Source organism: Myxine glutinosa, chromosome 11 (assembly GCF_964187855.1).
Source record: "Myxine glutinosa chromosome 11, kmMyxGlut1.1, whole genome shotgun sequence".
NCBI lineage: Eukaryota > Metazoa > Chordata > Myxini > Myxiniformes > Myxinidae > Myxine > Myxine glutinosa.
In genome coordinates, this window is record NC_136271.1 from 56,815,076 (window position 1) to 56,838,395 (window position 23,320).

The window sequence follows — 23,320 nt, forward strand, 5'->3', positions numbered from 1 at the left end:
GCACCAGCCCAGAGGGGGGAACAGTATTCCATTGAGCTGCCGATGAAAGCCTTGTATGTGGTGAGGAGCTCAGGTGTGCCAAGGAAGGACTTCGCATGACGCAGGATGCCCAGTCGGCGACTGGCTTTGGAGGCCAGCTTGGAAATGTGGTTTTCCCAAGAAAGATCATGGCAGATAGTGAGACCCAAAAGCTTGAGCGACAGAACTTCATGGAGAGGATTGTTGAGAAAGTAGATGGGAGGGTTTTCCAGTCGGTCCTTTCGGAGAGACATTGTAAGAGTGTGAGATTTGTGAGGATTGAAAGACATGTTCCACTTGTTTGACCAGTCTGTGATTTTGTCCAGGTCTGCAGAGAGTGAGGAGGCTGCAGACTGCCGATCTGAGGGATGAGGAATGGAGCGGCAGATAGTGGAGTAATCAGCAAAGAGATAGAGAGGAGTTTCCAGAGAGTCGGAGAGATCATTGATGAAGACCAGAAATAGCACAGGGCCCAGAACGCTACCTTGGGGAACTCCAGCCAGAACAGGAAGGGGAGATGAGAGAAATCCATTCAGGGCCACACGTTGCCTATGACCAGAGAGGACGTCCGCAAGCCATGAGTGGAGATTTCCATGGATACCATAGGAGGAGAGTTTGGTGAGCAGAGCTGGGTGACAGACCGTATCGAAGGCACGTGATATGTCAAGTGAGACAGCTCTGATTTCCTTTTTGGCATTGAGGACCTCCATCCATTGTTGAGACAGCAGAAGCAACATGTACAGAGTAGACTGAGCTGGTCTGAATCCAAATTGATGATCAGAGATCAAGCCATTGGAGAAGAGGAAGGATTTGATATCCGAAGCAATGATGGGTTCTATGACTTTGCTGATAATTGGAAGCAGGCTGATTGGTCTGGAGTTGCAAGGAACTGTTGTTGCACCTTTTTTGTGTAAAGCGGTAATGTTTGCTGATTTCCAAGATTCTGGCAGATGACCTTGAGCAAAAGAGAGGGTGAAAAGAACAGAGAGAGGGTGAGATAGAGCGGCAGAGCAGGATTTTAGGACCGGTGGGCTGATGCCGTCTGGCCCAGTTGCAAAGCAGAGTCGAGGTTTGACAAAAACTTCTCCACCTTGTCAGGAGAGAAGGACACAGAGTCCAGGAGCAGTTGGGTTTGACTGGAAAAGGTGGGAACAGAAAGAGATGGATTTGGGACACAAGATTTTGAGGCAAACACAGAGTTGAGGCATTCGGCTTTGTCACGTGCGGTGTCAACTGTGTAGCCATTTGAGGTAAGGGAGGGGATGGAGGGGAAACAAACACCAGAAACGGATTTGACCAGACGCCACCAGGATTTGGAGGGAGGAGACAGGTTTGAGAGTTCAATCTTGAGTGTGGAGAGATAGTGCTTCCAGGCACTCCTGAGGGTAGACATACACTTGTTTCGAGCTTGGTGGAAGGAACTGAGATTTCCTTCAGTTGGATTTGCCTTCCAAGAGGCAAAGGCTATTTGTTTCATGGTAACTGCCTCACCACAAGATTCAGTGTACCATGGACGGGAGGAAGGGTAAGACAACTGAAGACGAGATGGGATAAATCTGTGCATGAGAGAGAGCAGTTTGCTTTGGAAGAATTCCCAGGAAGAATTGATGTCAGAGGCAGTAGAGATGGGAGACCAATCCAGGTGATTGATGGCTGCTTGCAGCCCGTGCCAGTCGGCCTGAGTGAGATGCCAGACTCGTCGGCACTGAGGAGGCTCTCTGAGAATGGCCAGAGCTCTTTCAGAGCTCTTTCACGAGCCTCCATTCAGTATACAAAAAAAAAGAAGAAAAAAAAGAGAGAGATGTCCACTTTAACAAGCACATGATCAGAAGAACCGATTGGAGCAGAAGAAGAGCAGCAGACATTTGCAGGGAAGTTAGTCGTAACCAAGTCCAGATACTCCATTGACTGAGATCCAGGTCGGGAAATTGACAGATTGTGTCAGTCCAAATGAGTCGCAGAAGTCCTTTGCTGAGGTGCCATGGCTGGTGAGAGATGAACCCACACCCAGCCAGCTGGCATGATGACAGTTGAAGTCGCCACCTATGAGGAAGAGAGAGTTTGGATGAGTTGATAGAAGTTGGTCCATGTTGTCCGACAGCGAAATGTAAATGGAGTCATCACTGTTTGGAGGACGGTACAGAACACATATGAACAAAAGGTGGGAGCGGAGAGGAAGCCGTAGCCAGAGGTACTCCTGGGGGTGAGGTGGAGAGAGGGCAGTGCAGGGAGAGTGAGGAAGAGAGTTTTTGATAAAGATAGCAACCCCACCACCAGGACGAGACTCAGGTCTATCGTACCGGAGGAGGGAGTAACCAGGAAGAGATATTAAGGAATCAGAGACATCTTGAAGGAGGAAAGTTTCTGTTGAGCAGATCAAGTCTGGATTGTCAGAAGCAACCTGAATGGAGAGATCAATCAGGTTTGAGCAAAGGCCCCGGATGTTTGAGGTCCATACCGTTGATGAGGAGTGAGGGGGGGCATCGGGTGCAGGACAGGGGAGGGGAGGGGTAGGGTCAGATGAAGGATGAGAGGGGAGGTAGGAAGAGCAGTTGATAGTGTGTCAGAGATTACAGAAGAGTTACAAGAAAGGGAAGGATGAGGAGGATGAAAGGTTTGATGGTGATGGGATGAGGCACAGTGAGGGGTTGTTTGAGGGGGGAAAGAGGAAAGTGGAAGGTTGGGGGAGGTGGAGGTATGAGATATAAGGGAGACGAAGTGGGGAGGATGCAGCTTTGAGAAGGAGGAGGGAGAATTTGGGAGGGATTGGTTGGGGGGGAGATTTGAAGGGGAGGGGTTGGGGGGGGGGTGTTTTGAATGGGAGGGGCAAGGGGGGAGTTTAGGAGGGGAAGGGCAAGGGGGGAGTTTAGGAGGGGAGGGGCAAGGAGGGAGTTTAGGAGGGGAGGGGAAAGGGGGGAGATTTGGAGGGGAGGGGCAAGGGGGGAGATTTGGAGGGGAGGGGCAAGGGGGGAGTTTAGGAGGGGAGGGGCAAGGGGGGTGTTTAGGAGGGGAGGGGCAAGGGGGGAGATTTGGAGGGGAGGGGCAAGGGGGGAGTTTAGAAAGTGGATGATTAATGAAAGATGAACATTTATAACAAATTAGGTTTGTTGTCATTTTCAAGTTAGTGATCCGTTTAAGAACGATGGAGGAGGGGTGGAATGAATGAGAATTTAGAGCATGTCGTGAGAAAGAATTATAAGAGATTGAATATTTTTTGGAAATGGAATGAGTTGAAGAGGAAATTGAAAGGAGCCTTTTAAATAGGAAGAAAAACAGCGTGTTATAATATACGACTGAATAAAACATTCCAGGGGAAAGCTTAAACATATTTAAACAGAACCGTGAAGAGGAATCTTATATTCACAAAAATACCAATGGGGAGAGGGAGCCTAGAGGGACAACCACGAGTCACTTGAACAGGGCAAAAGGTGGAAGGCAGGGCGATAATGGGGGCGGGGCGGACAGCGCACGTGGACAGAGGCAAAAGCACACGATGGGACAAAAGCACACGAGGAGAAAAGGAAATAAAAGTTTTTTTTTGGTTTGTTTTTTTTGGGGGGGGGGGGAGGAGGGTGGGGGTTACAACGTTAGACAAAGAGTAGATGTTCGGTGAAGTTTGGGGGAGAAGGGAAAATCAAAAAACCTAGCAAAACCAGCGAAGGAAGAAACAAAATTCGACGGGGGAAGCCTGAGGCTGCAAGGCCTCACACGCGGCACGGCAAACAGAAACGAATAATTTATGAAAGATAAACACCGAGAAACTACCAAGGGACACATTATAGGTTCACACACCGAAAGATAAAATACAGTTTCGACAAAATACAATTGTGAACAGACTTAACTTTGAAAACGTGGAGACCGTGTGGAGCTTCGAAAATCCGTGACGTCGTCTCCAGATCTCACGAGACCAATCAATTAAGTACTTATTTATTTCCTTTCTCATCTGGGCAATATTTTCGGCACCGTCTGAGTTAGGAAGCTGATATTTGAACATGACAATGACCAATTGATTTGGCTGTAAAGGGTGTTTTTGATTTATTGATTAATCACTTAATCTATTAATTATTTAATTATTCGATTAATGAATTAATTTTTTTTTTTAAGTTACAGATTCAGATGAAACGGTTGTGGTATAGGTATTCTATTAGCCAATTGATTTATAATTTAATTATTTTACAATTATTATTTCTTTATTTTCGTTATTAATCACATATATTTCTTTCTCATCTGGGCAATATCTCAGGCACCTTGAGAGCTACACACAACAACAACAACATGCATTTTAAAGGCCATTTTCCCTGCTAGAGCGGGGGTTAGCCTTGCGGTCCCCATGACAATCTTCTCCATTTTGCCCTATTTTCTGCATCTCTCCTTGTTAACCCCCTTGCCCGCATTTCTTCTTCCACCATCTTTAGCCAAGTCTTTCTAGGTCTTCCCCGTCTTCTACTTCCTTCTACATTCATTTCCATCACTCTTCTCAACCAGTCACTTTCATCCTTCCTCAACACATGACCAAACCATCTCAACCTGTTCCTCTTCACAGCATCAATCACAGGCTCTATTCCCATCATCTTTCGCAATTCATCATTTGTCTTCCTCTCTCTCAACGATACTCCGCACATCCGTCGAACCATTCGCATTTCCACCCTTTCCAACCTTCGTTGCTGCTCTACGTTGATTACCCACATCTCGCTCCCATAAATCATAACACTTCTCACACATGCAGCATACACCTTTCCCTTCAGCTTCAACGACACTCCCTTCATCATCAGCACGCCACTCAATTCCCGAAACTTCTTCCATGCACATCTCACTCGAGCAACCGTTGCCGAGTCTGATCCACTTTCTCCATTCAGCATGTCTCTGAGGTAGCAAAATGTTTTCACACCTTCCAGCTTCACGCCGTCTCCAATATCCAACTCAACATTTCCTCCATCTGCAGCTCCCTCTGTGCACACCTTACATTTGAATGTAGCTGCCACACTGGTTAATGACCCTCTCAGACCACTACATTTTTGATGAACCCACTCAGCGCACATTGTACACTGAATGGAGTTCACTCTGACACCCTTCCTACACACAGCACAGGGCCACTTTCCAGTTCTTTCCACCTCACCACATGCTTTACAACTTGCCATCACCTTCGTCTTTCCGATATTCACCTTCAGACCTTTTGTCTCCATACATTCCTTCCACGTGTTCATCTTTTCCTTCAGTCCATCCATACTTTCCGCAATCAACACCAGATCATCTGCATACAACAACTCCCACGGTAAACCCTCCTTTACGTTCTGAGCCAGCACCTCCATCACAGCTACAAATAGTAGTGGACTTAGTACCGACCCCTGATGCACTCCCACCTTCACCTCAAACTCACCACTGTTCCCGTCCTTCGTCCTTACAGCTGTGCACGCTCTTTTGTACATTGCCATCACTACTCTGATCAACCATTCCTCCACTCCTAACTTCCTCAATGCCCATGTCAATACTTTGCGTGGAACCCGATCGAATGCTTTCTCCAGATCAACAAACCCAAGAAACAACTTCTTCCACTTCTCCATGTACTTCTCCTGTAACTGCCTCACAATGAAAAGCGCGTCTGTCGTTCCTCTTCCTGGCATGAATCCAAACTGCATTTCGTCGATCTTCACTTTCTTCCTTATCCTCCTCTCCAACACTCTTTCCAATACCTTCATTCCATGCTCCAATAACTTTATCGCTCAGTACGAGCCACACTCCAGAGGGTCACCTTTCCCCTTGTATAGAGGGACGAGGGTACTCAGTTCCCAATCCACTGGAATGCGTCCTTCTTTCACCACCAGATTACAGATCTCTGTCATTCTCTTCACACCCAAACTTCCTGCTGCCTTCAACATATCTCCCACAACTCCCGTCGGCCCTCCTGCTTTTCTACCCTTCATTGCTTTTATCGCCTCCTCAACTTCCTTCTCAGTTATCTTCTCTGCCGGTCCTAAAACTGGGTTACTCTCTATGTTGCCATCCCATTCTTTCTCTGTATTCAACAGCATTTCCATATATCTTTTCCATCTGCCTTTAATTCCATCTGGGTCGACAACGATTTGTCCCACTTCATCCTTCAAGCAACTCACCCCCATCACATCACACCTCTCTTTCGCTATCTGCTTTGCAATCCTGAATACTGCTTTCTGACCCTCTTCCGAATCCAAGCGTTCTCCGAACATTTTCCTACATGCCTCCTGCGCCTTTGCTTCCTCTTTCTTTGCAGCCTTCCTGGCTGCCTTATAACTTTCATGCTCTGCTGTTTCTGCTCCCGTACCCTTCGCCTTCTGCCACTCCTTGAACTTCTTCCTCTTCTTGTCAATCCTCTTTCCAACTTCATCATCCCACCACCATGTTTCCGAGTGCCTCGGTGGTCCTTTTGTCCATCCACATACCTCACCAACGGCTCCCAACAGACTAGCTTTCATTGACATCCAACCACTTTCAAGCTCAACCACATCATCCTCGACCCTACTCAGCCTCTCTTTTAATGCCTCCCTTACTGTCACCTCTTTCAACCTCCACACCTTCATTCTCGATTGGTACTTCACCCGCCGAGCTCTCCTCGCACCTTTCACCCTTACGTCGCAGACAACCAAGTGGTGCTGTGAAACAGCCTCCTCCCCCGGGATCACCTTTGTGTCCCGGAGGTGCCCCCTATCTCGCCTACGCACCATCAGGTAGTCAACGGTTGTCGTCGACCCACCTGACGTGTATGTAACAAGCTTATTATCCTCTTTCTGGAACTGAGTATTACAAATCAACAAATCAGCTCCATCAGCAAACTCCAAAATCCTTTCACCTTCTCCATTTCTCACACCATGTCCGTAACCCCCATGAACTCCGTCAAAACCATCCATACTCCTTCCCACATGTCCATTTAGGTCTCCTCCTACCACAACAACTTCCTCATCTTTCACGTTTTCCATCAGCTTCTCTATCGCACACCAGAACTTGTCCTTCTCTTCATCGCTTCGACCAACCTGCGGAGCATATCCCGAGATGACGTTCACCAAGAGCTTTCCAATCATCATTTTCACCATCATCAACCTACCACTCATTCTAGTCACACTCACCACACTGTCTACAAACTCCTCAGAAAACAGGACACCAACACCATTCACGCCCTCCAGGCACCCTTGCCACACAAACTTGTATTTCTGTCCCTGCCTACCCTTCACCATTCTCACACCACTTCCCTTCCATCTCGTCTCTTGCACACAACATATGTCCACTCTTCTTCTGACCAATACTTCCACCACTTCTCCTGATCTCCCTGTCATTGTCCCTACATTCCATGTCCCAAACCTCAGAAACCGATCTCCACTTCGGGCTGTACCCTGCCCACATGTAGTTGTAATTGTCATGGTTCTCTTTTTGAGGCAATGTTTTTATGGCCGGATGCCCTTCCTGACGCCAACCCTCTTAGTCGCCTCTTACGACACGCAGGGATACGGCGTACCTATTCTTATCCAGGGTACACACTGGGAAACGTTTAGAACATGGAAATTCGGGGGGTTGTGGGGGGGGGGGGGGGGCGGCATCAGCATCACGGCTGCGGTTTAAACATATTTAGAGCTAAGAAGCTGATATTTGAACATGACAATGACCAAGTGATTTGGCTTGAAAGGATATTTTTATTTATTTATTGATTGATCAATTAATCAATTTATTATTATTGATTAATCAATTAATTATTTAGCCTGGTGTTGGCTTAGCGGTTAGGGTGCCGGCTTGGGATCCGAGGCTCCTGGGTTCGAATCCCGGTCGATCGCTGAATTAGGGGGGTTGACTCAGCCTGTTCATCCTTCCGAGGTCGGCAAATTGAGTACTAGTTCACTGGTAATTCCCTGTGTGTCACAAGGGTAATTGTTGGCGGTTAGCACTTTTTATATACCAAGGCAACAGGGTTGGCGGCAGGAAGGGCATCCAGCCATAAAACATTGCTTCAAAAAAGGGGACCATGGTGCCCGAAAAAGGCCAACCCCCGCTCTGTGGGGAAAAATAGCCTCTAAAGGTGGTTCAATCAATTAATTATTTATTTATTTCTTTTCTATCAATGACCTATTTAATTAATTTTCAAAAGGTTACAGCTTCGGATGAAACACTGGTGGTTGAGGTATGCTATTAGCCTATGGATTAAGAAATTATTTTATGACTATTATTTATTGATTTTAATTACGTAATTAATCAATCAATTTATTTTACACCTCTCCCTCACAATACTGTCTCTGAGCTGCAAGGCAGTATCGCCGGGCGCCAGGGGCTCCCCGGTGATGCCGCGCTGTAGGATATTTATTTATTTGGCATGGGGGCGGTGCAGCCTGGTGTTGGCTTAGCGGTTAGGATGCCGGCTTGGGATCCTAGGATCCTGGGCTCGAATCCTGGTCGATCGCTGAATTAACACCAAGGGGGTTGACTCAGCCTGTCATCCTTCCGAGGTCGGCAAATTGAGTACCAGTTCACTGGTAATTCCCTGTGTGTCGCAAGGGGCGACTAACAGGGTTGGCGGCAGGAAGGGGATCCGGCCATAAAACATTGCTTCAAAAAAGGGGACCATGGTGCCCGAAAAAGGCCAACCCCTGCTCTGTGGCGAAAAATGGCCTCTAAAGGTGGTTCATGGGGGCGGTGTACTTTGAATGTATCTCTACTTGTTATTATTATTTCTAAATCATTCACACGATGATATCCCAAGGCAAGAATTGTTCTTACCTTTAGATAAGTGACAGGAGAGTCTGGATTACCAAATAGCCCCCGATAGGTCCCTCTGTTTGACAAATACGTCAACGAAAAGGTAAACCATGGTTAGTCCAAATTACTTGCAAATACAATGACATAAATCCATCTCTATGAAATTAAAAAAAAAAGTGTCACCTAGATTGTTTGCCATAAAATGGATCTTTCGCTGAAAGACAAGAAAGAACAAAAGAATTTTAATTGAAGCTATTCTTCAAAGTTTTCACAATCATTAGATATTCAAGAATATAAGACGTACGTGCAAGTAATAGCCCGGATCATGTAAACATTTTATAAGTCCATGTTAAAGGGTTATTGTGCATGATACAAACTAGAAGTGAAACACATCAGGCATGAAAAACCCATGCGAGGTATTAATTGCGGGCTAAAAATTTTAAAAGAAAATCAAGAAACAACTATGCGGAAATGCATAAGAGTAAACACAACAAAGTAAACGTAGAAAAACGATTATTTCAAACAAACTTACTGTAGCCTTTTCCTATGTTTGCTATCCTTTCTGTTGATAGTCCAAGAATTACAAGGTTGTTCATGAAGGCCCTTGCAGTTCCAAACTTAGCTGAAACAAAAACAAACAAACATATTAGTGGCATTTTATGAAGGTCAAGACACCTTCCCACGAGAGTCCGTATATACTCGGAGTAGCGACTACTTGCAATTCGACGACATTTTGTGTTCATCGAGCACAGCCCTATGAACCTGTGCCCATTGTGCCTGAAGTGTAACGTCTCCATTTTCTAATCGAGCTGTCTTTCTCTGCACCCAAAAGGAAGATTATATTACTTGATGCTTTTTTTCATTCTTCCAACACGTCAGACTAAGCATACAATCAGACAGGATCGATTTATAACCTCAAAACATATTGCAGAAACTGCAGCAAAATTATGTGTAATGCGCGAGTAAAGGGTCGCACCGATGAGGGCCTAATTTGAGGTGTACGGAGCGTGGGAGAGGAAGAAACACTTCGGTCGTGACAGAATGCAGAAATTTGAAATTAGAAAAAGGAAAGTGAAAGAGACTTGGAGGGAGAGTAGAGAATGAGAAAAGATAACAATTTTGAGTGAAAAAAGAAAGAAACAAAGTGCTTGAGAAGATTGATTGTGTGCTCTGCCTGAAGGCAGGTCCTTGGATACTTGGAGAGGGTGATACTCGGTGGTTTGCCATTACACCTTCCCAGCAGTCGTTAGGGCAGCCATTTGCAATTTGTCCAGGGTGCCGGTGATAGTTCACGTACTCTTCACGGAAGACAAGATCGATCTTTAACGTCCACCAACTAATGCCGGTAGATGGGATGCCCGTTTAACGTCCACCCAAGCGAAGGCATGTGCCTTGATGAATCGCCCTGCCTCTGAAACTCTGGGATGACAGTTCATAGCCGAGTCGGGATTCAAACCCAGGCAAGACGGCTTCGAGGTGAACATACCTCTCGGCCATCCTGCCCACTCCAAGAGGAAATATGGATGGGGAATGTTTTTCTTTGCAATCAAGTGGAACAGGAAAGAAGACAGTTCGAAAGAACGAAGAAGGAGCAAGAGGAGTTTTATTAAAATAGAGAGGAGTCATAAGTGAAGGAGTTTTTTTTGCCAACTCTTCATTTATTGTAACACAAGTTCTGAGCCATTGAAAACATGCACGTGCATGTAATCCTTCATTCCTTTACATTCCCATAAAATCTCTCAACTTCCACGGTTTCCCTTTTCCTGCAGTTCGTTAATACGCTTAATTACCCTCTTCTCATGTTCTCCCTTTTTCTCCCACTCTACTGATTGCTCGACTAAGTTGTTTGGAGGCAACAAACCTTCAATACAATATACTGTTTTGGTGCAAGGTGAGGCTGAAAGCAAATGGATCCTGAATTATTTTAGAATTAACCATGTCATGGACCATGGCATGTTGTTAACCAATTCAAATAAATAAATAAACAAACTAATGTTACAGACACAAAAGTTACATGTTTAATATTATAAGTAACTTTGCCAGGATGTTTTTGATATCCCATAAATATTTAAATCTATAGATGTTTCGATGATAATTTTTTTTACAAGTTATACCCAACTTACCCAACTGCAATTTGATTACAGCACCACACAAATGTACACACACGGGTCTACAACTTACCTGGCACAGGTACGACCCTGAAGTCAGTTTCCATCTCAGGCGACTAACTTTATTTTCCCAATTTTTTTTCCTTCTGGCATTTGCAAGGAATCGATACATTTTGAAACCCCTCTCTGATTGATTGGTACATCCAATGGCACAGCATCGGTCCTGTCATTTAACAAAGAATGATGAGCTATCTTGTGCTCATTCAATGAGCTATTGATGAAACAAAATGGTGCCTGCGATCCACGTGACTATAATTTTTTGGGACGCGTCATGTCGCTACTCCTGGTATATAGGGACTCTACTTCCAACCAACCCTCCACCATCCCAAATGCTGAGTGGAGAGCATAATGTTAGCACAAGGCAATCATTACCATTGCAGTAGTTAAACAAGATGTAATCCTGCATTTCTTCCACACATCTCCGTAAAGCATTGCGATCCTGCAGGACAACAACACACAGTAGATTAGATTAGGGGTTCGTACTCGATGCTGAGGCTGAGATTAATAAATAGCTCCCCATTTTCACCCCAGGCCCCAACCCACACCCTCCAAACAAACCTCTATTTTACACCTGGGGTACAAGTACTTTTGAATGTAAAGCTTGAAACAAAACACAAATCTTCGCCAGAAGACCTTCCGCTGCAAAGAAACAAAAATGGCTGAGAACATGGATACAATCTTATCTGACAATATCAAATGACCTGTGACCTCGCTCTTCCATGAGCCTGTGTGTATAACATCCACAAACATACACACACACACACAAACACACACACACACACACACACACACACACACACACAAACACACACACACACACAAACACACACACACACACACACACACACACACACACACACACACGTACAGTATTGACTATTCCAAAAATATAATTTAAAGGATTGCTGTAAATTATGTCAATTTCATAGCATCCTATATTCAACTTCATTAAAATTGTAAACCTCAAAACATAGTTCCCTTACCTAAAGCAAGAACCTTTAAGTAAAACCTAATCTAAAGTAGGAACCTTTAAGTAAAACCTAATCTAAAGTAGGAACCTTTAAGTAAAACCTAATCTAAAGTAGGAACCTTTAAGTAAAAGCTAATCTAAAGTAAGAACCTTTCAGTAAAACCTAATCTAAAGTAAGAACCTTTAAGTAAAACCTAATCTAAAGTAAGAACCTTTCAGTAAAACCTAATCTAAAGTAAGAACCTTTAAGTAAAACCTAATCTAAAGTAAGAACCTTTAAGTAAAACCTAATCTAAAGTAAGAACCTTTAAGTAAAAGCTAATATAAAGCAAGAACCTTTAAGTAAAAGATAATCTAAAGTAAGAACCTTTCAGTAAAACCTAATCTAAAGTAAGAACCTTTAAGTAAAACCTAATCTAAAGTAAGAACCTTTAAGTAAAACCTAATCTAAAGCAAGAACCTTTAAGTAAAAGCTAATCTAAAGTAAGAACCTTTAAGTAAAAGCTAATCTAAAGTAAGAACCTTCAAGTAGAACTTAATCTAAAGTAAGAACCTTTCAGTAAAACCTAATCTAAAGTAAGAACCCTTAAGTAAAACCTAATCTAAAGTAAGAAGCTTTAAGTAAAAGCTAATCTAAAATAAGAACCCTTAAGTAAAACCTAATCTAAAGTAAGAAGCTTTAAGTAAAACCTAATCTAAAGTAAGAACCCTTAAGTAAAACCTAATCTAAAGTAAGAACCTTCAAGTAAAAGCTAATCTAAAGTAAGAACCTTTAAGTAAACCTAATCTAAAGTAAGAATCTTTAAGTAAAACCTAATCTAAAGTAGGAACCTTTAAGTAAAAGCTAATCTAAAGTAAGAACCTTTCAGTAAAACCTAATCTAAAGTAAGAACCTTTAAGTAAAACCTAATCTAAAGTAAGAACCTTTAAGTAAAACCTAATCTAAAGTAAGAACCTTTAAGTAAAAGCTAATATAAAGCAAGAACCTTTAAGTAAAAGATAATCTAAAGTAATAACCTTTCAGTAAAACCTAATCTAAAGTAAGAACCTTTAAGTAAAACCTAATCTAAAGTAAGAACCTTTAAGTAAAACCTAATCTAAAGCAAGAACCTTTAAGTAAAAGCTAATCTAAAGTAAGAACCTTTAAGTAAAAGCTAATCTAAAGTAAGAACCTTTAAGTAAAACCTAATCTAAAGCAAGAACCTTTAAGTAAAAGATAATCTAAAGTAAGAACCTTTCAGTAAAACCTAATCTAAAGTAAGAACCTTTAAGTAAAACCTAATCTAAAGTAAGAACCTTTAAGTAAAACCTAATCTAAAGCAAGAACCTTTAAGTAAAAGCTAATCTAAAGTTAGAACCTTTAAGTAAAAGCTAATCTAAAGTAAGAACCTTCAAGTAGAACTTAATCTAAAGTAAGAATCTTTCAGTAAAACCTAATCTAAAGTAAGAACCCTTAAGTAAAACCTAATCTAAAGTAAGAAGCTTTAAGTAAAAGCTAATCTAAAATAAGAACCCTTAAGTAAAACCTAATCTAAAGTAAGAACCTTTAAGTAAAACCTAATCTAAAGTAAGAACCTTCAAGTAAAAGCTAATCTAAAGTAAGAACCTTTAAGTAAAACCTAATCTAAAGTAAGAACCTTTAAGTAAAACCTAATCTAAAGTAAGAACCTTTAAGTAAAACCTAATCTAAAGTAAGAACCTTTAAGTAAAAGCTAATCTAAAGTAAGAACCTTTCAGTAAAAGCTAATCTAAAGTACGAACCTTCAAGTAAAACTTAATCTAAAGTAAGAATCTTTCAGTAAAACCTAATCTAAAGTAAGAACCCTTAAGTAAAACCTAATCTAAAGTAAGAAGCTTTAAGTAAAAGCTAATCTAAAGTAAGAACATTTAAGTAAAACCTAATCTAAAGTAAGAACATTTAAGTAAAACCTAATCTAAAGTAAGAACCCTTAAGTAAAAGCTAATCTAAAATAAGAACCCTTAAGTAAAACCTAATCTAAAGTAAGAACATTTAAGTAAAACCTAATCTAAAGTAAGAACCCTTAAGTAAAACCTAATCTAAAGTAAGAAGCTTTAAGTAAAAGCTAATCTAAAGTAAGAACCGTTAAGTAAAACCTAATCTTAAGTAAGAACCTTCAAGTAAAAGCTAATCTAAAGTAAGAACCTTTAAGTAAAACCTAATCTAAAGTAAGAACCTTGAAGTAAAAGCTAATCTAAAGTAAGAACCTTTAAGTAAAACCTAATCTAAAGCAAGAACCTTTAAGTAAAAGATAATCTAAAGTAAGAACCTTTCAGTAAAACCTAATCTAAAGTAAGAACCTTTAAGTAAAACCTAATCTAAAGTAAGAACCTTTAAGTAAAACCTAATCTAAAGTAAGAACCTTTAAGTAAAACCTAATCTAAAGTAAGAACCCTTAAGTAAAACCTAATCTAAAGTAAGAAGCTTTAAGTAAAAGCTAATCTAAAATAAGAACCCTTAAGTAAAACCTAATCTAAAGTAAGAACCTTTAAGTAAAACCCAATCTAAAGTAAGAACCTTCAAGTAAAAGCTAATCTAAAGTAAGAACCTTTAAGTAAAACCTAATCTAAAGTAAGAACCTTTAAGTAAAACCTAATCTAAAGTAAGAACCTTTAAGTAAAACCTAATCTAAAGTAAGAACCTTTAAGTAAAAGCTAATCTAAAGTAAGAACCTTTCAGTAAAAGCTAATCTAAAGTACGAACCTTCAAGTAAAACTTAATCTAAAGTAAGAATCTTTCAGTAAAACCTAATCTAAAGTAAGAACCCTTAAGTAAAACCTAATCTAAAGTAAGAAGCTTTAAGTAAAAGCTAATCTAAAATAAGAACCCTTAAGTAAAACCTAATCTAAAGTAAGAACATTTAAGTAAAACCTAATCTAAAGTAAGAACCCTTAAGTAAAACCTAATCTAAAGTAAGAAGCTTTAAGTAAAAGCTAATCTAAAGTAAGAACCTTTAAGTAAAACCTAATCGAAAGTAAGAACCTTTAAGTAAAACCTAATCTAAAGTAAGAACCTTTAAGTAAAACCTAATCTAAAGTAAGAACCTTTAAGTAAAACCTAATCTAAAGTAAGAACCTTTAAGTAAAAGCTAATCTAAAGTAAGAACCTTTCAGTAAAAGATAATCTAAAGTAAGAACCTTTAAGTAAAAGCTAATCTAAAGTAAGAACCTTCAAGTAAAACTTAATCTGAAGTAAGAATCTTTAAGTAAAACCTAATCTAAAGTAAGAACCTTCAAGTAAAACCTAATCTAAAGTAAGAACCTTTAAGTAAAACCTAATCTAAAGTAAGAACCTTTAAGTAAAACCTAATCTAAAGTAAGAACCTTTAAGTAAAACCTAATCTAAAGTAAGAACCTTTAAGTAAAACCTAATCTAAAGTAAGAACCTTTAAGTAAAACCTAATCTAAAGTAAGAACCTTTAAATAAAACCTAATCGAAAGTAAAAAGCTTTAGGTAAAAGCTAATCCAAAGTAAGAACCTTTAAGTAAAACTTAATCTAAAGTAAGAACCTTTAAGTAAAACCTAATCTAAAGTAAGAACCCTTAAGTAAAACCTAATCTAAAGTAAGAACCTTTAAGTAAAAGCTAATCTAAAGTAAGAACCTTTAAGTAAAACTTAATCTAAAGTAAGAACATTTAAGTAAAAGCGAATCTAAAGTAAGAACCTTTAAGTAAAACCTAATCTAAAGTAAGAACCTTTAAGTAAAACCTAATCTAAAGTAAGAACCTTTCAGTAAAACCTAATCTAAAGTAAGAACCTTTAAGTAAAAGCTAATCTAAAGTAAGAACCTTCAAGTAAAACTTAATCTGAAGTAAGAATCTTTAAGTAAAACCTAATCTAAAGTAAGAACCTTTAAGTAAAACCTAATCTAAAGTAAGAACCCTTAAGTAAAACCTAATCTAAAGTAAGAACCTTTAAGTAAAAGCTAATCTAAAGTAAGAACCTCTAAGTAAAACCTAATCTAAAGTAAGAACCTTTAAGTAAAACCTAATCTAAAGTAAAAACCTTTAAGTAAAAGCTAATCTAAAGTAAGAACCTTTAAGTAAAACCTAATCTAAAGTAAGAACCTTCAAGTAAAAGCTAATCTAAAGTAAGAACCTTTAAGTAAAACCTAATCTAAAGTAAGAACCTACAAGCAATTGACAAGTTTCCCGACAGCATGGATCATCAGCTGGGCACCGTTCCTCCTTGCCGTTTCGATCCTTTCAGCCCAGAACCTCTCCAAATGGCGGATTCGCAACCTCAGTCATGGATCCACATCAAGAGATTACCTAAATCAGGAGATCCACAACCTCAGTTGCATCCTGGCAGCCAGTCAATGCAACATCCATAATCAAACTTTACTCGCTGGAGGATTTCATGTATTATCAGAAAGCCACAACTCCCATCACACATCGAGTTGTGAATTCTCCATGGCCGCTTGCAGCCGCATGTGACCACAGCTTCCTGGCGTAATACACATTGGTTCCTATAATACCTGGGACTTGTTTCTTCTTTGGATCTGAACCTAAATTCCAGCACACCAAAATACCACATTGTGGAACCACAAGTCTGTCCATTTCCACATCTAACTCCCAAGTATCCAATGTACGGAATGTATGTCCCATTTGCCGCTCTCAGCTTTAACATGCCTCCTGCATCGTTAGCCTCGCCAAAATGACCTTTCAACTTATCCTCGTAAAAAAGCTTCAGTCACTATTGTCACCATAGAACCGGCATCTACTGGCCCATTAATCGACACTCCTCTTATTTTTATCATCTTCATTTGTAATGATCCAACAGTGCTGCTCCAAAAGTTTGGTGGGTGCCCATCAGTGCGCCCTGCCAAGGCATTCTTTACAGCAGGGCCTCCCCGTTTAAAGCAGGTTCCGTCTTACTTTTCTTGTACGAGAAAGATTCCGACTTATAATGGCCCATTCTCACCCCCCCCCCTCCCCCCCACCCCCCACAAAAAAAACATTCAATCATGGACTTATCCGGCTGCCTCTTTGACCGTACTTGTTCTGCCACTCAGGTTTGGTGTTGTGCCATCTGTTGTAGTTGTTCCACCAAGGCCTCCATCATTGCCCTTTGCTGTAACATCAGCTGATTTAAAATGTCACCAGGTTTGGTCGTGACACTGTCTACCACCACATTGTCACTGTCAAACATCTCGTCTAATTACTTGAATGCAGCTTTTTGAATTCTAGGTTTTTCTGGGCCCATTTCAAATGCATCCTGCAAAGCCAATTCTCGTACTTCAAGAAAGGATGTTTGTGGGTACTCCATGACGTGTTTCTTTCCCTCACAGCAGAGTCGGGCATAGTTGACATCCTGCGGGAATTGCTCATGTAACATCACATCACGTGACAAGACTTTTCCGGGGGAAAGACGCTCCAACCTATCAACAAACACCACTAAGGCATGTGGGAAGTCACACAGGTTCTCACCATCCTTTTGCTGTCATTCGTAGAATGCCTTGAACAACTGCATTGGGCTTGCTCTCTCCCCAAACACCTGCAGTAGCACCCTGAATATATCATCAGGTTTTTTTTACCGACCTACATTTCATTTCGGCCCATGCCGGACCATCCAATTGAGAGAGTAGAAAGTCGACATTATCCCGCTGATGAGAGTGCGAAACAGAAATTGCTTGTGTAGCATCTTCCACCCAATCCTAAACCGGCTCATCCCCGTTGAATCGACGGAGCTTGCGCTCACGTGGTATCACCACGGTCACGGGTGCAGAAGTTTTCTGGTCAGGGTCGTTACTGGCAGTATCTTTTCTCCTGTTCTCCTTCTCCAGCAGCAATTGGGCAACTTCCAATCGAAGTGCTTCCAACTCATCAATTGGCTCGGACTCTGGCTGTTTGCCCCTCAACAGCCGTCCCAGCATGGTTACGTTTATGTTGTTTTTTATTACAAATATTAAAGTTAAAGTTTATCCACATATGTAATAATAATAATAATAATAATGCATTTATTTTATATAGCGCTTTTCAGCAAGCCCAAAGATGCTTTGACAGAGTGCAAAACATAATGCATAGCAAAACATAAAAACAATTGCAAAAAAAGAAGAATCAATAGGGAAATATTCAAAGCACAAAGGAGGGAGAAGGAGAGGAGATAGTCAGGGGTTAGATGCTGTGGGTTAAATGTTGAATGCAGTGTTGAACAGGTGGGTCTTGAGTGATGTTTTGAATGTGGTGAGTGAGGAGGAGTCTCTGATGGTGTGAGGTAGCGAGTTCCAGAGGGTGGGAGCAGCGATGGAGAAGGCCCTGTCCCCCCAGGATCTAAATTTGGTCCGGATGGGGGGGGGTCAGGAGGTTGGTACCAGCAGAGCGGAGGTTGCGGGTGGGAGTGTGTCTGGAGAGGAGGTCAGCCAGGTAGGATGGGGCCAGGTTATGGAGGGCTTTGTAGGTCAAGAGGAGGATTTTGTACTGGATTCTCTGGGAGATGGGGAGCCAGTGAAGCTTGTAAAGGACGGGCGTGATGTGGTCACGGGTCCGGGAATGGGTGAGTAGACGGGCAGCGGAGTTCTGAATGTATTGGAGTTTATTGGTGATTGTTGAGGGTGAACCATAAAGGAGGCTATTGCAGTAGTCCAGACGGGAAGTGATGAAGGCGTGGATGAGGGTTTCTGCAGCCACGGAGGAGAGGGATGGACGGAGACGGGCGATGTTTTTCAGGTGAAAGAAGGCTGTCTTTGTGATCTGTTTAGTGTATTTGTCGAAGGAGAGGGTTTGGTCAAAGATGATGCCAAGATTCCGGATGTGAGGGGAGGTGGATACTGGGAAACCGTCGATGTTGAGGGCAAAGTTATGGGTGGACTTGGTGAGCGTTTTTGGGCCAATGATGATTATTTCAGATTTATCACAGTTAAGTTTGAGGAAGTTGATTTGAAGCCAGGATTTTATTTCAGTGATGCAGTTTGTCAGGATAGAGTGGGTGGCGGTGGAGATGGACTTGGTGGAGATGAAAAGCTGGATGTCATCGGCGAAGCAGTGGAATTGGAGACCATGACGGCGGATTAAGTGACCGAGGGGGGACAGGTAAAGGATGAAGAGGAGGGGGCCAAGAACTGAACCTTGGGGGACACCTTGGGGGAGGGGAGCAGTGGGGGATTTGCAGTTATTGATGGAGATGAACTGACGTCTGTCAGAGAGGTATGATTTAATCCAAGAGAGGGCAGTGCCGGTAATGTTAAAGGTGGTTTCAAGTTGGGTGAGAGGATGGTGTGATCGATGGTGTCAAAGGCGGCGCTGAGGTCGAGGAGGATGAGAATGTTGAGGTTGCCAGCGTCAGAGGAGAGGAGAAGGTCGTTGGTGATTTTGAGGAGAGCAGTTTCAGTACTGTGGTTGGAGCGGAATCCGGATTGGAATGTTTCATACAGGTTATTGGCAGAGAGGTGATGTTTGAGTTGAGTGGCTACAGCGCGTTCCAAAACCTTTGACAGAAAGGGTAGGTTGGAGATGGGTCTGAAGTTATTTAAGGTGTCAGGGTTTAGTCCAGGTTTTTTCAGAATGGGGGTAACAGCAGCAATTTGGAGGGATGGTGGGACGATGCCTGTAGACAGGGAGGAGTTTATTGTTGCAATGATAAGTGGAGAGAGAGCAGGAAGGGAGGCCTTGACAAAGCTGGAGGGGATGGGGTCAAGAGTGCAGGTGGCAGTTTTCATTCCGATGAGGAGTTCAGAGAGGTCAGTAGGGGAGACTGGGGAGAATTGAGACAGGGGATGGCAGGATAAGGGGGGGCAGGTGGTTTGAGGGGGAGCGGGTGCGGCGGTGGTCAAGCTGTTGTAGATGTTTTCAATTTTGCGTTGGAAGAATGAAAGGAAGGAGATGCAGTTGTCTATTGTGAATGACTGGGTGGTGGTGTTCAGGGGGCTGAGGAGTTTGTTTATTGTAGAGAAGAGTGCTTTTGGGTTTCCGGAGCCAGAGTGGATAATTTGAGAGTAGTAGGCGGAGCGGGCGCGGGAGAGGGCATCTTTATAGTGTTGTATGTGGTCCTTGTAGGCCTGGGAGTGAACTGTGAGACCTGTTTTATTGCGGAGTCTTTCAAGTTGGCGAGCACGAGTTTTCATCAGGCGGAGTTCAGGGGTAAACCAGGGAGCAGAATGGGTGAAAGAAGATTCCCGCAGAAAGGTGAAGCAGAAAGGTGAAGTAATGAGTTACATTGTACTCCAGCTGGATTGGCTGTTGCTCCCTGGACTCCAGATTTTTTTTTTTTTGTATACATAATCGAGGCTCGTGAAAGAGCTAACATTTATCACACAGACAAATCAAACAGACAAACAAACAAAGTATATAAAAAGGGGAGCGGTAGACAAGATGGGGAGAGAAGGGGAAGCACATAAAAACAACATTTGAGAGAGGGGACATCGGGAATGTGTGGGAAGGAGAGGGCTTGGGGGGAGGAGGCATGGGAAGGGTGGGGGGGGGGGGGGTGGGAGAAGTATAAACACAAGGACACCAAGGACTTCCAGGAAAGAAGTTGGTATTTCAAAAAAGTGGATTTGGGGTGAAATTAGCGGGGGTAGAAAAGATCAAGGTTTTGGATGGGGGAAGATAAGAGATGGTGGTGAACAGATGTTTTGAAGACCTGGAGGGAGGAGTGGGATTGAAGAGAGTGAGGGAGTTTGTTCCAGAGGTGGGAGAAAAGAGGAATGAAGGAGTGAAGGTGAGCAGAGAGTCTTGATGTTGGCAGTTTAACCATAAGAGGGTTGCAGGCAGATCTTGTGCGACCTGTAGGAATATTTGGGGGACAGAGCCCAGAGAGAGCTGGAGGAGCAAGGCCGGAGAGGAGTCGGTAGAAGACAGAAAGACCACCAACCTGCCTGCGGTGAGTAAGTGAAAGGCCCTCGGAGTTAGTTTCATCACGGGAGATTCCAATGATTCTGAACGCTTTGGTTTCAACAGCGTGAAGACGAGCTAGGTGTGAGGCAGGAGCACCAGCCCAGAGGGGAGAGCAGTATTCCATTGAGCTGCGGATGAAAGCCTTGTATGTGGTGAGGAGCTCAGGTGTGCCAAGGAAGGACTTCGCACGACGGAGGATGCCCAGTCGGTGACTGGCTGTTGTCCTGTTCGTCGCCTCCACCCGACTCCTGGTACTATAAGTTGTAAGTCGGGTCATCCCTCAGACGACACAAGACTGCTGTTGTTGCAAAACGTGTATTATAAAGAGCAAAGAAAACGGCAACCAATCAGGCACTTAACAGATTTCAGTCCATTAGCTCCCATGGATGGCAACAGATTTCTCAACCATCGAATTGTGAATTCTCCATGGCCGCTTGCAGCCAAACGTGACCACAGTTTTCTGACATAATGTCTGGTTTGGTAACTCTTACCATTGCATTTATACAAGAGTGGTCTACCTTGAAACAGGATTTCTGACTAGGTCACACTCACGCCCATGCCCAAGCTGTTTTCTAACTTTCATAATAGTTAAACATAAATGACAAACCAAATTTGTGACATTTTGACAATTGCATTACCTTATTATGTTAGTAAAGCAACAAGGAAAAATCATAACCATGAATGTTAAAAAATACCAAAAACCAAAAACATGAAAAATATGAAAAAGCACAAGCATTCAGCACTTTAAAATGCTCAGATACTGAGTGCCGAGCAGACAGGCTGCTGACCCCACAAGACAAGTCATGCCAATACAGGCAGGCCATGCCGACAAAAGACAAGGTAGGCTATGCCATGCAGACACAGGGCAAGCCATGCTGACAAAAGACAAGGTAAGCTATGCCAAGCCAACACAGTGCAGGCCATGCCATGTCGACGCAGGGCAGGCCATACCATGCCGACAAAATACAAGGTAGGCCATGTCTACACAAATTTGGCTGAGTCCACAAGGCAGAGGTTCATACTTTGAGGGGGGAGGAGATGCATGGTTGTAAGGACAAAACAAAGCAAACTAAATCCAGAAACAGTAACCTTCTGCTCATGATAAACATGTTCCACCTCTTACCTGGTCTGTCCACATACGCTGGAAGCATTCTTTGTGCTTGGCGAAGTACACAATCTCTGTCGCATTGACCTCATCCTCAAACATCTCATTGCTATGGGGTGACAGTTCCACCCACCGCATGGTGTCAACAAATAATATATTCCTGGAAAAGAAAAAAAAGAAAAAAACCATCATCCCTTTCCTCCTCACTCTGCACAATGATTTACCCCATTTTCAACATGGAGTTGGCACCTCAGTCCTAAAGCATGTTAGACTGGTGCAAGTCTTTCACAAACCAGCTGGGCAGGTGTGACACTCGACTGGAGCTGGTTAATCTAGCAGATTACAATTTGTTCATGGCGCCGGCTATACCTCGCCAATACTTTGTTGAAAGAAAGTAGAATCATCAACGTTCACCAGCAATTGGAGCTGGCAGGTGGGTCCCCAGCCCTATGTCCCATCTGACGGATAGCACACCAACCCAGACGAGAGAGCTCTCTGGATTAGAAAAAAGTTTCTCAAAATTTTAAGACATACCTTGCAGGAATGCAGAATATTATATATACAGTCACATGAAAAAGTAAGTACACCCCATGTAAAGTTTTGACTTTTTCAACATATTTCAACATACAGCTATTTGATCTTCATTTCAACAATATTGATAGACAAAGGTGATATAATATAACAAATATCATGAAACATTTACATTTTGTAGTCCATTGTATAATTTAAATAAATATAAATGCAAATTTCGCATGTGGAAAAAGTAAGTACACCCTTGGCTCTAATAGGTGATATTGCCCCCTTTGGCAGAAACAACCTCAAGTAGGTGTTTCTTATAACTGTCTGCCATTCTCTGACATCGACTGGGAGAAATTTTTGCCCACTCCTCCATGCAGAATTCTTTCAGCTGTGTGATGTTTGAGGGGTTTCTTGCATGTACAGCTCGTTTCAAATCTCCCCACAACATCTCGATAGGATTTAGATCCGGGCTTTGACTTGGCCATTCCAGAACCCTCCATTTCTTTCTTTTCAGCCATTCCTTGGTGGATTTACTGGTATGTTTAGGGTCCACCTGGTATGTTTAGGTACTGGTATGTTTAGGGTCATGTTGCAAGGTCCACCTTCGGTTGAGCTTCAACTTTCCGACAGATGGCCTCACATTATCCTCAAGCACCCTCTGGTACAATGAAGAATTCATAGTGCATTCAATGATGGTGAGCTGCCCAGGCCCTGATGCAGCAAAGCTGCCCCAAACCATAATATTTCCACCACCATGCTTTACAGTTGGTATCAGGTTCTTCTGGTCAAATGCTGTCTTTGGTTTTCGCCAAACATGTCTTCTGGTACTGTGGCCAAATAGCTCTACCTTTGACTCATCTGTCCAGAGCACATTGTTCCAGAAGTGCTGGTCTTTGCCTCGGTGTTCATTGGCAAACTTTAGTCTTGCCCTGATGTTCTTTCTGGACAGCAAAGGTTTCCTCCTGGCACACCTCC

The 23,320-nt window shown here is 42.5% G+C and overlaps 1 protein-coding gene across 14 annotated transcripts in view; it reads right to left on the reverse strand.

Moving 5' to 3' along the window:
* LOC137436697 (uncharacterized) overlaps positions 1 to 23,320 on the reverse strand; it is a 258,031-nt gene that overhangs the window by 14,306 nt on the left and 220,405 nt on the right. For 9 of the 14 annotated variants that reach the window (XR_013624973.1, XR_013624972.1, XR_013624971.1 and 6 more), the window contains exons 2-7: positions 21,845 to 21,986; positions 11,457 to 11,537; positions 11,271 to 11,337; positions 9,263 to 9,352; positions 8,914 to 8,944; positions 8,752 to 8,806 (exon numbers count right to left, since the gene is read on the reverse strand). Coding sequence is in view for 10 of the 14 variants with exons in the window: in XM_078786696.1 (XP_078642822.1) it covers positions 8,752 to 8,806; positions 8,914 to 8,944; positions 9,263 to 9,352; positions 11,271 to 11,337; positions 11,457 to 11,537; positions 21,845 to 21,986 (466 nt within the window). In the remaining 4 variants the exon portion in view is untranslated. Of the gene's footprint in view, positions 1 to 8,751; positions 8,807 to 8,913; positions 8,945 to 9,262; positions 9,353 to 11,270; positions 11,338 to 11,456; positions 11,538 to 21,844; positions 21,987 to 22,195; positions 22,322 to 23,320 lie in introns of all 14 variants that reach the window. The other 5 variants (XM_078786699.1, XM_078786698.1, XM_078786694.1 and 2 more) reach the window with 2 other exon arrangements.